This window comes from Atractosteus spatula, chromosome 11 (genome assembly GCF_055471065.1).
Source record: "Atractosteus spatula isolate fAtrSpa1 chromosome 11, fAtrSpa1.hap1, whole genome shotgun sequence".
Lineage (NCBI taxonomy): Eukaryota > Metazoa > Chordata > Actinopteri > Semionotiformes > Lepisosteidae > Atractosteus > Atractosteus spatula.
In genome coordinates, this window is record NC_142716.1 from 13,536,386 (window position 1) to 13,554,151 (window position 17,766).

Consider the following 17,766-nt stretch of genomic DNA (forward strand, 5'->3'; position numbering starts at 1 on the left):
GTGCTGGTTGAAGTGTTTAGAAGATATTTGGATTAGGTCAGTGCTTTAATCCAGAAAAACTAAAGTTCAGACAGTGGAATAGTACAAGGTCTGAGATAAAACGCTGTTAAAACTATGTTATAAAAATATTATTGCCCAGCTAAAGCCATATCAAATATAAACTTCTTTTAATATGTTGTTTGAAGCTGCAGTGCCATATATTCTAATTCTTTAAGCATAGAATTTTAGTTTATACTGTGTATATCCATTGATCCATTAATAGAAAGCTAGGTCATTATCAGTTCAGCATGTTCAGTTATGTCACAGAAGCATCCCAGAACCTATTACACATGTACTGTATAGGGTAGAAGGTGGTACTTGGAGGACCTGTCTGCTATCTTTCTGTACAGGTCAGAAGTCAATCACAGGTCTATTGACAAACTAAACATTTAGAGTAGCTAATCAGACCTCACCAGTGTGCCTCTGGGAGGGACGAGCAAACTAGAGATTCCACATAAAGCCTGAAGGATCATGCAAACTCCACACAGATGGGCGTCACAGTCCAGAGCCAATCTCTAGACCCTGGTTCTATGAAACAACAGAGATAACCACTAACACCACCATCTCACCTACTGTATGTTTAGCTACTGTTTTGCTACATATTAATCACTAGTCCTGCTGATGTGAGACATCCACCTTTTTTAAAACAGAAGTTTTTCTTTCTAAATTCACACGCTACAAGACCAAAAGACATAAAGAGGCCAAGAAACATTTGCTAGACACATACAGCCCTTGGAACTTTGCAGTTGAAATAACAGCCATTACGTGACTGAACTATCCATCCATTTTTTAACTGCTTCCTCCAGTTCAGGGTTGTGGGGGAGCTGCAGCCTATCTTGGTAAGTAACAGGCACAAGGCAGGGTACACCCTGGACTGAACACCAGCCCATTGCAGATAAGACACAGACACAAGACATGCAAACACTCACATCAGGGCCAATTTCCCTAGAAGCCAATTGACCTACCAGTATGTCTGGACTGTGCAGGGAAACTGGAGCACCCTTAGGAAAGCCACATGAACACTGGGAGAACATTTAGACTCCACATAGATAGCACCCTGGGCATTCAACCCAGTGCTCCAGCACTTTGAGACAGTAATGCTAATGACAGTGCCACTGGTCTGCCCCTGACTGAACTAGTGCCACGTTTTTGTAGCATGTGAAAATTACATGAGGGAATAAGTCTGTTTCAAAGTGTAATGAGAGTGTGATTTTAGCTTTCCTTTCAATGTGTAGATTAAATTAAAATAATTAAAAGACAATTTTTGGTACACACATCAAAGTGTTCAGCTGAATTAACATCTATCTGGGAAACAATGAACAAAGAATAACCAAAACCCATGTAGTAAAATCAGTGCTAATTGATGTCGGATGGCTGTTAACTGACAAATTAATGTCATTTGATTTTTTTGAAAATGTGAATCTTCTTAAACTGGAGATCTAGGCATAGCAAGGAGACGTAATTTATGTATAATGCTAATCTTTGAATTTATGTCACTATTTGAAGTCACTTATTTATTTACTACTAGGTTTAAATAGTTTGTAATGTCATTCTCTCAGCCTGAACCGAGATTATAGATTAATATAAACAAATAGGTAAACACGGTTTTCTCTGTGTCAGATAGTTCAGACGTTATATCATGGCATTCATCTAAGATGATAATATATTTTGGATATATGAGGCAGTTGTAATGAAATAACACAAGTACGGTTAGCATTATCTCACAATGCCACCCAGGGAAGTAACAAGAGTATAGACAATGATGTTTTTTTAAAGCAAAATTATAATCAAGATAATCTTGCTTATCAATCAAGATGTATCATTATTTCGTCCAATGTCATTCTCACAATGTGATTGTGTCCTGTTTAGTATTTTTCTGTTACAGAAAATTAACAGAATTGAGTAATTTTAAAGCATTTTATACTAAGCCTAAATTAACTAAATACTGGTTTCTCTCATTCAGTAGCTTGCTGTCTGATTTAAAAGCATTACTGTGTTTTTAATACACAAAAATGATAATAGGGATCTGGTGATGGAGTAGTCATACGTTCATGGAAATCCTGCATTACATATCTTATAGCAGGTGTTAGAAATTAATGACCACATGGATGAGTTTTACACCCTTTTGATTCAGTTTGAAATTCACAAGAGAGAAACTGTATGGATAATACAGGAAATCGTTAAACTGATTTTGTGAGTTGGTGTTAAAATTACACAAATTATCCAGTAATTCAAAGCTTAAAATATTGTTTTTCACACCTTTATGAGTCATAGCACTTCTATTAATAAGAATATTGCATATATATCTAATCCCTGAGCCTGCCTTGTACACCAGCACTAAGGTGTGAAACCTTACCACTTGTTTGAATATGTTGAAGAATATAATGCCTAAAAAGCAGAATTGTATGGAGGCTTAATTTCTGTCATAAGAGGTAGTGTTCGGCCAATTACGTTTCAAGGTTCAAACCTGATACATTTCTCTCTTTGTTCTCATACATATGAAGCTTTTTTCAACATTAAAAAGGACAGACTTAAACAATGTGCAAATCTACTGGTTATATATATTGATTATAATCAACAGTGTTCTACTTAATGAGGAATTACTGTATATATTTTTTGCTTTTCTTGCTAAAGTGTTGATAGGTACAGCATGACTGGTACTAGCCATTGAGACTTGCAAATAAATGGAGCAAGAACATATATAAGGACATATATGAGGTTTCTTATATGTCCTTATAAAGTGACATTCTTTCCTAAATTACCAAAATGCATTGAATTTGCGTGGATATAGAAAAAAAGAAAAGCTCACAGAAGCTTATTAAATTTCATGTTTTCTGTTTTACATTCCATTTTAGTGTGATAATAAATAATAAAATAATAAAAGTGGACCATTTAAAAATATAACATTCTCCATATTATTGTATCTTAATTACATCAAAACTAATGCTGAAAAGTTAGACACCAAACCACTTTACATTTTAGAAATGCATGATTAACTTGACCCAAAAATGACCTTTTCAGAAAAGATGGCTTCCATGTTTGTTTTCATTAAAAGCAGCCAACTAGGACAAATGAGGGTTTTACCGATATTTCTTAACAGCAGATCTATAAATATTATTCTTTCTGAAACTTACAGTAGTTCTCCTACATATGCTGGTAAAACCACTCATTCCACAAAGTCTTAGTTCAGTCACAAAGTTTGAATCAACATCTCTGAAAACCTCTCAGCAGTCACTCCATTCAACTTATCGAAGAACAAACTGGGGGAAATAAGATGTTGCTACAGCAGGTTCATATTCTGTAGCCTTCAGGCAGTTGACCAGTTCATCTGGAAGTAAGGTCGGACTCTGATTTGAGTCATCCATATGATATCCCTGTCCTGCATAGAATTCGTCTTGATGTGTTCCAGTGAAACCACTGTCAAAACTTCCATCTCTTTCTCCCTTTGTAGTCAAATTTGTGCTTGATCTTTCATGTGTCATGTTCACAAGAAAGCTTGTCAATATTCCACAAACCCCTGGAGAACTGGCTTCTTCTGCCTGGATGGGATTTATCCAAGTATGGAGAGGCAGGAGGAAAGGACTTTCAAGTCCTTCTGCTAACTCATTCTCTTGGGCTTCCTTTGAAATCTGTGGCTTGTATCCATGCTCTTCAATAGGAGTCACGCTGAACTTGTAATTTTGTAAGCAAACAGGCTTCACTGTTTCTCTCTCTGGACCTTCTGCATCTTGAGGAAATAAACTCTTTTCAAGGGACGGTGAAATGATTTCTTCCACTCTTGTGATAGGAGGGTCACTGTAAGTGGGCAACCATGTAGAATCAGAATAATTCCTTTCTTCTTCCTTGAAGAAACAATGATGAAAAAAATATAAGTACTCATTATGAAACTGAATCTCCAAAACAGCTACATATTCCATTTTATCATTGAATATTAATGACAGAAAACAGATTATAACTATTAAAGTGATTATAACTATTTACTGTAACATTTTCTTTGGAAACTGGAAAATATTTTGTTGTCTACGTTTAACTGTATTGAGTACTTTCTTTTCTTGTAACAGATAACCTAAACATAGAAAACCAGAATGTGGCAGGTCTACATTTATTAACAAGTTTGCTTACCTGCAGCAGTTTAATTACAGTACTGTTTTCAACTTTGGGGAATTTTTCAATTAGCCACCTTGGTCCTCTTAATGCCCATATCCTTTTAATTCTGTAAAAAAGGTCACCATCATCAATTGTACATAAAAGTACTAATGACCATCAATTAAATTAATATTTATCTGTCAATTGCAGGATGTATTGTAGGTTCAAACTAAAAAAATAACTTAGCTTAAATGTATAGAAGCCACTAAGTATACAGGTTCTTTGGCATATGCAAGGTCTATTTAAATTACCTCAGATTTAGGTGAGAGATCCATGTTGAATAATCTAATTCACGCCCACCATTGCACTTGAAAGTGACAAGTGACAGTTTTTGGCAGCAATGTTCTCAAGTTATTGTCTTGCTGGTCAAAAACAAGCTGTTGGCTTTATTTCTATTGATCAATTTGTGTTTTCTTTTCTCATAAGCTAGTCTGTGCTTCGTTAAGATTTCATCTGATGTTAGTGTTTCAACATCTCTGAATCACAGAGAAGAACACAGAGTACAAAGCAGCACATTTGAAATTCTAAAGAAATTGGAGGGACGTGATTAATATGCAGGAGCTAAGGTTCCTGCTGCTTGTCACTACTTTCAGATCATTTTTGTTATCCCATTCCTTTCTGTCTATTATATACAGGTTGGCAAACCATCACAAATGCCAGAGATATAGAAAAAGGCTGCTTTTTGCCCTGATGAATTAATTGATCTGAGTCAATTGTCCTGAGCAAGACAAAATGGTCCATCTACTGGAGCACTCAGTGGACAGGCAGGTGCTGTTTGTATAAACTGAGATGGCAGCAGTGAAGTCCCATATTGCTATGATAGGTAGTAATTTATATGTTCAAATGTCAGGTACTCAGCAACAGCAATTCAGCAACTGATCTTGAACCTGGACCTTGTATCAGGTGAAGAAAGGGGAACAGAAAACATACTAGATGTTCATGTACTAAGCTGGAGAATCACTCCCTTCTTAACAATATCCACACCATGGGACTGTAAGGGTTAAGTGGTAATACAAATATTACAGGGGTAATGTGACAATCTAGGCAAGGGGTCCTAAAAAAGCAATTCCTAAGTGGTTTCCAAATTTGGCACAGCAGGACTAAAGCATGGAGAGGCCAGAGAGAAACCATGGATACCACCTTTCTGGGGGTCCTGACAAGCCTCAAATTCTTATTTTCAAACTTCTCAGGCTCATTGATAGAGAATTGGTTTTGAAGGAAATAGTCTTCCTCTGTTTGGTCAGTTCAGGGAAAGGCACAGCATATTTACTGTACATAGATTAGATCTCAGCAGCTGCCCAGGAGAAACAGCCTTTTTTAGCACAGAGGAAAGCACTGAAGGACGTTTTCTTGTTGCATCCTCCATGCTGGTGGACAGCAGCAGAATATTGAATGGAACATTCAATACGATCTGGGAAAGTGTATGAAAGTGTAGTCTTTCTCCCAAAGAGGTGGCTCTTCTGGGGTTTCCTGTAACCATATCTGATCTGAAGAAAGCGGTTCACAACAAGCCAGAGGTTAAACTGCCTGGCAGGTGTTACTAAAAGGCATGCTTCATCTGGTACACTTCCTCTGTGTCATACATGTAGCTAAAGACTATATAGACCTGCCCCTGTGCTGTTCCTTCTTTGAAATGTTGGAAAGGCTTTGAACATACTCATTTGGGAATATGTGACTATATTAAAACTAGTTAACAAAAAGACTAAAGTAACCTATGATGTCCACAGATATAAAATGCTGTGAAAAGTAAAAACAGTTACCTTTTCCTGACACAATTCCAAAACATCAAATTTGCAAGAATTCCTACAAGGATAGTTGCTGCAACAATGATACCAAAGACCATGGTAATATCTGGAAAAGAGTTGTAAAGGACATTTTTGTTCAATGTTTGCACGATTAGATATCAAGCCCCATTTTTGTACCACTGACCACTTTTATATAAGATTGAAAATCATAATAATTAAAATGACTGGAAAATAAAAAAAGATTTATTTTCAATTAATGTTTTTTTATGTAGCAAAAGCATTTCTATCCAATCTCTTCTTATTCATTTTGACTCCACTGATGGAGTTGGGTTGAACAGCTGTCCACTTCCTCTATATTATTGCTCTTTAAGTACATCACTGACTATATAGATGTTATTATAATGTAACAGTAAGCACAACAAAACACAACTTCTGATTTTACAGTTGTAAAGATGCAAATGAAAGCTGATTTATCTTTTAGTGTGCAAGAAAGATGTTGGTGCTATATGAAGTTTGCACAAGTTGATTCATAGAAAGCACTTGTGTGACAAAAACTGTCAGATAAGAAAACGTATAATAATAATATAATCTTTGTGTTCAAATCAGAGGAAACTGTTAAAATAATAAAATGCAATGGTAAGACCTCATTTAAAGACTGTGCACAATTGTTATCAGTTTTGTTATAATCTAGAATATTGTAATATTTCTGTAAAAGTATTATTTAAAGTCCTGAAAAGTACCAATACAGTCAAACCAGAGGACTACTTGAAGACCAACAGTGATCCAAAGACACAAGTGGAAACTAAGAGGAATGCTTTTAGGATTGACATCAGAAAGCACTTCTTTGCACAAAGGACTATGGCACGCATCAGTTTGTATTGAAACAACAGGAAAGGACCTGATGAGATTTCTGGATCAACAATCTACAGTACTTTTAATTAAATGAGCAAGATGGCCTCCTCTCATTTGTAACCTCTCTTCTGTTCTCGCTAATCAAACCCAACAAAATGAATCAAGGCAATTCCATCAAAATGAGCGAAAACTACTAATTTACTGTTCGGCTCACTTACATTCTTTTACTCATTTACTATTTTATAAATAGAAAGTGTCCATCTGCCAAGACACTGCTAATAACAAAGAAGACAAAATGCCCCTTTCATAATTGAGTCTTTGTAATGTAAATCTGTAACGGAATTGTATTGAAATTAGAATGTAATGCTTTCTCTAAGCACTTATTTCTCCAACGCTTACCTAGCATGGACCCCAGAGGTTGATAGATCAGTTCTTCTCCCGGCGGTCCCTCGCCAGCTAAGGTGGATGCTGTCATGTAAAAGATGTATATGAAACCAGAATCCAGCTTTTCCAGCCACCGTTCTCTGGAAACATTTCCCTGGATCACAACTTAGGAGACAAACCAGTGCCATTCAATTCAATGAATTGCTTTTAAAAATAGGTCTTTACCCAGAAGTATCCACATGCTAATTACCTATTAAAACATCTATTTAACATTATTAATACCAAAACATGTCCCATGAATGCATACTATCTTTTCATGCTATACATGAAAGAGTAGCATGATTGGGTGACATTATTAATTCTAAAAAACAGCATGCTACAGTGCACATCGTTCTTTAGACATCATGGTTTACAAATAGTTCACAAAACAGGCTGTTTAAAATCTTCCATTATTTTTATTTTAGAAACTTATAGAAGCACATAGGTGGTTACTTTTCAGTGTTGCAAGGTTTTGCATTCTATTTGCATCACAGAAACCACAATATCTGTCAGAAGATCAGGGGTTCAAGTTTAATTGAAGCAATACAAGACATTTACTTTTGCAGACTGATATTAATGAAGTAAATTGCATACATATTATTGTTTGACTCTTGGTATATTTTTATTTATTGACAAATAAATAAAACAAAAAAAGCCCTAAGGACAAAATGCAATGCTGAAGGCAAGATTGTATTTACACATATTTGTGGTTCTTGTTCATAACAGAGTGGGTATTTTTCTAGATAAAGTAAATGTAATATATAGATAGTGGAGTGATCTGTAGAGGTTTTAAACTGAAGAAAACAAAATAAGACCTGTTAAAGCAGCTCTTTATCTAGTTTCAGAAGGGCATGTACATTTAGCCACACATGACTTCCGTTTTATGTCTTTCCTTCCTGTTTTGTTCACAGCAACAGACTAATTATAGCTGGTGGCTCACATGTTTTAGTGCCTCTGAAAGTACTTTGCACTAGACAGATAGCTGCTCAGGAAGATAAGCCTTAAGAACAGGCTTTAAGTCATCTCCCTTATAACACAGTTAATTCTCAGTTCTCAAAAGAAAAAAAAAGGTTCAGTCTGACTTCCAATAAGAAGCATTCTGAAGAATCCCTATCTCTATTAAAAGGAAACATCTCATTTGAAACATTACCTAAAAACATTTGGTTATGGTATGTGACATCTTGCTTGAACCCTGCTCTTCTATCTTCATCAAGCCCACCAGTATTAAAATTAAATATCACCATGTTTCATGTGCTTTTATTAGTGGTTATGTCAGCGTTGACCTAGAGCCGCCTAGTGGAGTGCAATGGTTTAAAATGATGATTCAGACTGAAAATAGTTACGGGAACTCATAGCAGGATTTTCAGTAACAATTTGTGACAAAATGACTATAGCTAAACAGCAGGTCTCTGTCAGACAGATTGGTTGGTCTATTCTATATATTCTATACATCAATTTATAAAACTCAGATATACCAATTATATCATTGTTGAAGAACACTTACTCTTTTTACAGTAATTTGAGTCTGTGTTTTTCCTCAGATAGATGGTATACTGTGTGATAAATCCTCTCTGCTGATGCAATGGAATTTCATCCCATTTGATGTGAATGCTCTCTTCTTCTGTTTTTAGCAATGAAATCTGTGGACCTGCTTGTGGTTCTGATATGGTATAAAATAAGAAAAGCAATTAATTTTCCACCACCATTTCAGGTGGAAAACAAAATCCTAGATTTTGAGCGGTTTAAACAATTTACAATGCATAAAAGAAGTACAGTAGTTACTTGGTGGTAAAGGAAATCTTCTTTGTATGTGTGGGATTGGGGCTTGAGGCGTGGGGGAAAGTTTACAAGTGAAACACATTTCTGACTTTAGAAACTGAAGTGAATCAGGCAGACAAATGTCATTTCTCTGTTTCCTGTTGTCAAGACTTTAACTTGACACAAACAGGTAAGTCTAAAACGAGGTCTTGTACACCTGCTCTTATGTCTTTGAGCAGTGCTCATAAGAATAAGAACAATGAGAGTGTTTAAGAAGAACAGTAACAATGACAAATAATTACTATGTTTAAACTTACTCTCTTCCTTTGCATATATTTCAGAATAGGCTGGTTGAGTTTCCCCTTTTGAAGCAACACCATACAGTGAAATGCGGAACTTGATTCCAGGTTCATTAGCTAGTCAAAGAAAATCAAAGAAAATAATTAACTATCTTTGTCTTTATGATTATTAACATACTAAAGATGGATAGTTTGTCAACTTCAAGTGTGATGAAACAAGATCTACGAATAAGTGGTTAATACAGTAGATTGATTATGAAAATGTTAGTACCTAGGGTACTTTTTATCTGTCTAGGTATTTTTCTATCTTTTTTAAACCAGCCAGAAAGCTCACAGACCTTTCTGATTTGTACCTGCGCCAAAGGATCTGTGACATTTCCAGAATTTATGGTAGTCTTTTCTTGGTTCCTTATTTTTCATTATTGAAATAAGAGATGAGCAGAGAACTGCCCACCAAAGTTGTTATTACTGGTTAAGCAAACTCATTATATATTAACTCACATGATTAATTTTTTATCGAGAAAGTTCTTACCTTCCATACAGGTAGAGTTGTGTTTAGTTTCCACTTTTTTCCATTGTATGCTCTGATCTTCCCTATGCCACTCTACAATATACCAGAGCAGTGACTCACTGTGACAACAGTTAGAATCCCAGGTCAGGCACAAATAATTCCCTGCAGATATCAGGTTTGTGATTTTTGGTGCCCCTGGAACTGAAAATACAGATGGCAATTTTTATTAAACATCTTTATTTGATAAAACATGGTTTGGGTTTATAACAAGTAAATATGCAATGCGGTATTTGCAAAAACAATTTTGCATGGTTTCTTATTTGAGGTCAGTTGTACTTGTTATTCAGCCATGGAGCATCTGCTCAACAGTTGGAATTATTCTTTATAATTAATTTATCCAACGATATCTTGTGATATCCACTTGTCTATCAACTACCCCCGACTGTCCACTTCAGTTTATTACAAACCCACGGATTCACACAGCTACCTCCTGTACAGCTCATTTCACCCCAACCACACTAAAAACTCTCTTCCTTTTTCACAGTTCCTTAGGTTACGACGATTATGCAGCGACGACATCGACTTCGAGAACCAAGCCCTCGAAATGTACTCATTTTTCATCAACAGAGGATACCCCAGCAGTGTGATTGACAGGGCCCTTGTCCGAGCCAAAAACACCCCCCGGACCATCAACCCGATCAGGAACTCCCGCCGTAACAACCGCATTCCTCTGGTGCTTCCTTACCACCCTAACACACTTCCTATCCCCAGGACCATTAACCACAACTTTTCCATCCTACAGGATGATCCCTCCATTGGGGCCCTCTTTTCTGATCGCCCTATTATCTCATATCGCCGACCACCTAATCTGCGTAACCTCCTTGTTCACAGCTCCCTTGACCGCCCTCAACAACCATCCACACCAGGCACTTTCCCTTGCAACAGAGCTCGCTGTATCACCTGCAAATACACAGCCACCACCACACTCATTCAAGGCCCCTCAGGACAATTCCGGATCACCCAGACAGCATCTTGTACCTCCAGCAACCTTGTTTACTGTATCTCTTGCAGTAAATGCCCAGCCATCTACATTGGAGAAACAGGAAGGAGACTCGGAGACCGTTTCAGAGAACACGTCAGGGCTGTAAAGATTAAAGATCTCTCCAAGCCCATTGTTTCTCATTTCACCTCTGACGGCCACGACCACTCTAATCTCTCCGTCTGTGTTCTCAAAGACGGTTTTCCAAACTCATACATCAGAAAGACCACCGAAACTAAAATTATTCTGCAGCTAGGATCACACCTTCTCCCTTCCCTTAACGACAGACTACTGTTCTTTTAAATTTTCTCCATTCATTGGAAGTTTCATTTCACACCTCTCTGCACCCATTCTGACTTCACACCTCTTGATTGGCCTCTCTTTCTGTCCCCTGCTCCCGCCTCTCACTCCTCCTCCCTCCCAACCTTTGTTCTCCCGCTACTTTACCTTTGCCTACTGCCCTGTCTCTCTCACACCTGAAGAAGGCTCCACGGCCGAAACGTTGTGTTCTCTTTCTTCTTTTTTTCAGCATGGAATAAACCTATTACTCGTTCCTTTGATATCTTGTGGTTAGGTTTATGACCAGTGGTAGGGTTAGACTTAAACCTTAGGTTAGGATTATGGTAAAGGGTTTGGCTAGGATTCATACAGTACTAGGGCACTTTCGATGTGAAGTTGAAGCACTGAACAATAAAGAGTTTCCGCTGCTCTGCAAAGCTGCCATTGTCTTCTTTACAAAAACAAGTGCGAAGTACTGTTAAAAAACTCCAACATCTTGTATACTGATAGTATTATGTAGTATAATCTTATATTTTGCATATGTGTGATCATCTGATCCTACAGAAGTGTTAGTTTTTTTCCATTTTAATAGAAATTCTAATTGCCAATCAAGGAAATGTAGATGCATATTCAATGAAACAAAATACTATTGCACCCCGCACAAATCACTCCGGTGTATGGGAGGTCGGAGCCGCTGGCGCGTACCATCCGGTTACTGTATTTAACGGACTGAGAGCTATGTACACATTCGAGGTTGTTTACAGACTCCGCCAAGGTGCGTCTTTTCTCCTCTCCTGTTTGTGATCGACATGGATTTAAGCACCTCAACACCTCTAAATTTGCCATGGTTCTCTCCCGGAAAAGAGTGGATTGCTCTCTCCAGGTGAGGGGGGAAAAGGTGCCCCTAGTGGAGGAGTTTAAGTACCTCAGGGTTTTTTTTCACAAATTCGCAATTAGGAATTGTGAGATTGATCCGGGGATTGGTGCAGCGGAGGCAGTAATGCGGAAGCTGTACTGAACCTTTGGGGGGGGGGGGGGGGGGGAGCTGAGCTGAGTTTTCAGACGAAGCTCTCCGTTTTCCGGTTGATCTACAATCTTTGTCCTCAACTGTGGTCACTATGGGTGGCGACTGAAAGAATGAGATCCCGGGTACAAGGCGGAGGTTTCTCCATAGGGTGGCTGGGCTTACTCTCCGTGGCAAGCTGAGGAGCTTGGAATAGAGTCGCTGCTCCTCCGGATCAAGAGGGGCCAAGTGAGATGACTCGGGCATCTGGTGAGGATGCCCCCCGGGCAGCACTCGCTGGAGGTGTACCAGGCACAGCCCACTGGGAAGAGACCCAAGGGTAGACCCAGGCCACACTGTAGGCATTATATTTCTCAGCTGGCCTGGGTATGTATGGGAGTCCACTCAGGAAGAGCTAGAGACTGTTGCTTGGGAAAGGGAAGTCTGGTCTACATTGCTCAGGCTGTTATCACCGCTACCCTCGCCAACAGTAAGCGGTTAGAAAATGATGATGATGGTTTAATGGTATGCATTGCAACCCTATATTCACTAAAGGAGTGTAGTTTAAGTCTTAATACCTTTCTGCCCAAGGATTAACTCTGCGGCAGGTGAACTCCCTGCTGAGGTAAAGGTAGTGACAAGAAGAGAATTTACTGTGGCTGGAATTATCACTTGGTATTGAATTTCGTTGGCATCACATGTAAGAATGACAGGTTCCTTCCCATGCTCTTGGTACGACACCTGGTATCCCCGAATAACTCCTCTGGTATCCTCAGGAGAAAGCGCCTGAATTAAAATTAGAAAGGTGAAATGAACAGAATTTTCTGAAGAAAGGAAATATAATGTATCCAAATAAGAGTTGTCAATATTTAAATCATATTTAACATTTCATAGTTTTCTATGCTGCCTTTAAATTTTTTTTCTGTTAATGATTTGCTCACTAATCCATCCCCTTAAATACTGAATGTGCATTTCAATTGATCAATTATGGAATACAGATATACTGTATATATACACACCTTAGAGAAATAACAGTATACATGTACAAAAAATGTTTTGGTTTGTTTCTTGTCCAGTAGAGGGCGCTCCAAGATGTCGTGTTGACATCGACCTTTTAAATCCCTTCTGACATGAATACTGAGTGAAGTAAAGGAGCTTGCGTCGGTTTTGCTAGACTGAATGATAGCCTATTTTAGAAGCACTGCAAAAGCAGTTAAATTGTCCAGACATGTTAGACTATCATATTTATACTGTATGATTATGTACAGAATACATATATACAGAATCGTTTTGTTGTACGTATTCTGTGAAAGCAGAGTATTGTTTGTTCGCTGACATTTTAAATAAGTTATACAATCTTTAAAGATTTGTTCTGAACGTAAAGGAGCTGAAAAAAAAAAAAACAACAGGCCGGAACCTTCAAAAGCTGTACCTTCCAAAGTATAGTCACAGTTTGTGTTCCGTTCGCCCAAGTGCGTCCTAATATCCTCCACACATCTAGTTTTCTTGAAGGTGCTTTAAAAAACCAACACAATCCAATGTAAGAAGCGTGTCCGTTAAATTCGTATTTTGCATTAGGAGACTTTATACAAGCAAAAAAATATAACTGAAAAGAGTGAGCCTTTTGTCTAAACCTAACAGTGTAGTAAGAAAGATACATTAAAACAAAAAAAACTATATTCTTACAAAAATCACGTAGCAGTTTTTATGTATGTTTTGCAAACGAAGAGCACATTGTAGCCTGGATGCTGGATGATTCAATAATATGTTTAAAAAATGTGATGGTTTTGCCTAGTCAGAGCAGTACCAACCACATCCTGATTTTCTTTTCTGGTAGTCTGCATGTGAATCTACGAAGAATGAACATACTGTAGTACATAGTGTTTCTAAAGGTCTAATAGCCTTATTTCCTCCTCCAAGTAAAAGTCAGATCTGTGGTACCTGCTTCTGGGCTTCTCTCCCAGTATAATACGCTCCAGCTGCTGCATGAGGAATTCATTTTACTTCTACAGCTGCGAATCTGAAACTCATAACATTTGAAGGGCTGAAATCCTTTCAGTACAATTGTGTCCTTTTTGGGTTCATTTTCCTGTTCTTCCACCTGCAAAAAACATTAACTTACTGAAAAAACAGTTTCCTTCTTACCTATTTGGTATATATTTAATGACTATACAAGTATACTTATACAGTACTGGTATAATGAATATCCATCTATTTTCTAACCACTTCTTCCAAAGGGTCACTGGGGACCTGGACCCTATCCCAGCAAGCAACAGACGCAAGACAGGTTACACCCTGGACAGGACGCCAGTCCATCACAGGGCAGACACACTGACACTCTCACCTAGGGTAAGTTTTTTTCAGTAACCAATTAACCTACCACTGTATGAACCAACCTGGAGGACACCAACGTGTACATGGGGAGAACCTACAGACTCCACACAGATAGCCCCCCTGGTCTGGAACTAAACATAGGGCCCCAGCACTGCAAAGCTAATTACTGCACCTCCATGCAGCCCTTTGGTATTATGAAAATGTATAAACATAATTATGAAATATGATGATTTGTACATTTTCAATTGATGAAATTGGTATCAGTCTTCTGCTGTCAACTTTAGTTATTAACACCAACACGAGAAGCTTGACAACACCTCTTACCCACACTCTGCCATCACCAGCTGTTCTGTATCGCACATTAATGCTAAACAACTCAGATGTCGCTGACGTATTCCAGTGAACCACGGCTGCTTGAGAAGAATTCACAAAATCTATCTTTGTAATAGTGGGTGGATCAGGTATCACTGCAATAAAAGCAAGAGGATTATCAGCAATATATTGAAGTTTTGAAAACCTTTTTTCTGCGATTGTGAAATTAGTGAAGATTTGCCTCCAGATAGCTTAATGATAATGCATCCCTTACCTATATCATTCACTGTTAGCAATAGCACGTCTGAGAGCGCTTCTCCCAGGAGATTATATGCCTTCACAGAAACCATGTATTCAATATCCTTTTCCACGCTCGATAAAGGGACCTGGATATGATCTTTTGTAATTGAAAACGCTTTGCTTCTGTTTTTACTGTGAAAGAAAAAGCAACAGTTTTGTACTTAGTAACTGTAAAATAAATATGTGGAAAATTGTTGTTTTAAAATGCAAGTATACCATATACTGTAAACATGACTTTACTCTTTGAAACGTAATTAAATGTTTGTGTTTAAAATGCTTTCAAATTAAGAATGAATGTGTTTTCTACTCACTTAAAGTGAGTAGTTTCCAAATGCATCTCGTAAACTTTTTCAAGTTTACGAGATGCAGCTGGAAGTAACCAAATAACTTCTGCGTTGTATTTTCTTTCAATGAAAAGCCGTTTCCCACCCCAACTGCACAGTATTCATTAAAAAAAATGCTTAAGAAAGTCAAGAGAAACGAAACCTTTCAAATCAAATACATAATGTGCATTTTGCAACTTTATTTCCTTTATTGGAACTCTCATGTTGCAGTTGAAGTTTTCGGAGAGTGCAACTACGCCCTCTGGTGTCAACGTTTCATACATATTCATCTGGTGGCTTACAGTTGTGTGTATGCTAATTTTGTATTATCAATTAAAGAATGGTAATTGTATAAAATGTGCTTACTGTTGAAATGTCACTGTGTAGACTGTATTTATGTGGGTTTTCCTTCCTTTCTGCCAAGAACATGTCATGTTTTTAGAATTTCTTCGGGCAACACAATTTAAATTTGTTGGTTTGTCTGGAGGATCTGAGAAGATGAAAACATTTTTAATTTCATGAGGCAGTATAGCTTTGTGTAAAATCAGGGGAAAATATATCATGATGTAATTTAATGCATTTTCTATTGACATTTTAAATCCTGTGAATTGCGCTCTGCTTAAAATAAACACAAACAACATAGACAAGCCAGTTTGTGTAAGACTTTCATTAATGGCCACAAACAGTTTCAGTGGCAAGAAAAAGCCCAAAGCACTTGAACCTTAACCTCAGCATATATAGTCTTGGAAGATACAATCATAGTCTTTTAAGCCTTTACAATTATGAATGTAACTCCTTAAATGAAGTTAATGTATTGAGAGAAAAATCATTAAAAATAAAGAAATTTGTAACATACATCCTGGCTCAATATTCTGGCCGCAGACTGTTTCCAATGTATTTTTCTTGCACACCACAGTGGAATGAGGTGATCTAAAGTTTGTGAGTTGAAGTTTCACAGTAGAGCAATTTAGTTTCTCCAGTGGCTTCTGTTCAGTCTCATTCAGATAGATTACCAATCTTTCATTACAGTTTGCTTTATATGACTGGCAGAGAACTGTGATATTGGAACCCATGAGAAAGATTGGTTTGGGCTCTATCTGCACAATCCCATGACACACTACCTCTATACAGCCTGTACAGAAAAAAAAACACAAAACAAAATCAAAGCAGGCAACATTTAAACTAAAGCGAATAACACAAAACATACTCATGGATTTCTTCATTGGCATAGCAGGAACTGTAGCTACAGTGTGGTTGTCTTTGAATTTAATAAAAGATAATTTGATAAAAGATTGACTGCAAAGTAAAAAAAAAAAGCAACAGCAAGTGAAAACATTTAGTTTTTAACACTTACACCATATACTTTGTAGAAGTGCTCAAAAAGGTTCAAGTCACAAGGCTATAGTCTAGCTAAAACTCAGGACTGGTGTGAGGACAATTCTGAAAACTGTGCTGTGCAATAAGATGTATCAAAGGAGAAATGTAAGCAATTTAAAAATTCTCACTTCTTTGGGATGAATGTTATTGTAATGTCTGACATTAAAATTGGTCTTCTTCTTTTATAGCTATTGCAAAGCCAACATTGTCCAAAGAGCAATGTGTTCAAGAAAACACTTTCTGTGATATACTGTATATGAGTAACATATTGAGTTTTACTAATTCGAGGTGCATGGACAGAATATATTGTTGTCTTAAACAAGTTTTTGGAACATCTCTCTTACAAGGGTAGAAATCAATCTACCATTTCTTCCAAGTGTAAACCTTTTATTTCTTGGTTGCCATAAATAACATGACCTATTATGGTCACCACTACCTTAAATTAATACATGCACATACTGTACACTACTGTGTGCTTTTAAATATGTTTCCTTAAAAGTGTCAGGATCCTTTTTTCAGGTGAACAGTCTGACTAGTTGTTTTACACACTACATCATGTCACAGTTCTGGTACTGCATGCTCTCTACATCACAATCCCCAGCCGTTCTTACCTCCATCTTTCCAATAGAAAAGGAAGACAAAAATCATCAACATCTCCCATTTTTTACTGTAGTAACCCATTTCATGTTCTATGAAGTGGTCCTTAAAGTTACAGAAATGCAGTGCTTCTGCATGTCCTGAAAGAAAGTGAAGAAGAATATATTTAGAAAAGTGAGTTATATTGAACTGATATTTCAGTACAAACAGATTTAATGCCTGAAAGTGAAAACCTGTAATGTGTGCTCAAATTTATCCACTACATTCATTGGTTTGGTAATGAAATTTGTAGCTGAGGTACTTATCCTTTACAACCATTGAGAATGATTATTTATAATATTCTGTTATTAACTGATATTGCTTAAAAAATAGGAAAAATAACAAACACAACCAACCTGTGCTGAAAACAGTCCTGTTGGTTTGATGGCA

General features: G+C 37.3%; 1 protein-coding gene across 1 annotated transcript; it reads right to left on the minus strand.

Annotated features, from left to right (window-relative positions):
• Positions 1-2,849: 2,849 nt before the first annotated feature.
• il23r (interleukin 23 receptor) lies at positions 2,850-16,049 on the minus strand. The gene is made up of 13 exons (XM_088928250.1): positions 15,730-16,049; positions 15,015-15,172; positions 14,753-14,895; positions 14,036-14,195; positions 13,527-13,609; positions 12,673-12,880; positions 9,795-9,974; positions 9,281-9,379; positions 8,710-8,865; positions 7,182-7,331; positions 5,946-6,036; positions 4,162-4,252; positions 2,850-3,881 (listed from the first exon to the last, which is right to left on the minus strand). The coding sequence occupies exons 1-13, from the start codon at positions 16,002-16,004 to the stop codon at positions 3,285-3,287; spliced, it is 2,391 nt and encodes a 796-aa protein (XP_088784376.1). The 5' UTR covers positions 16,005-16,049; the 3' UTR covers positions 2,850-3,284.
• Between the last annotated feature and the right edge of the window lie 1,717 nt (positions 16,050-17,766).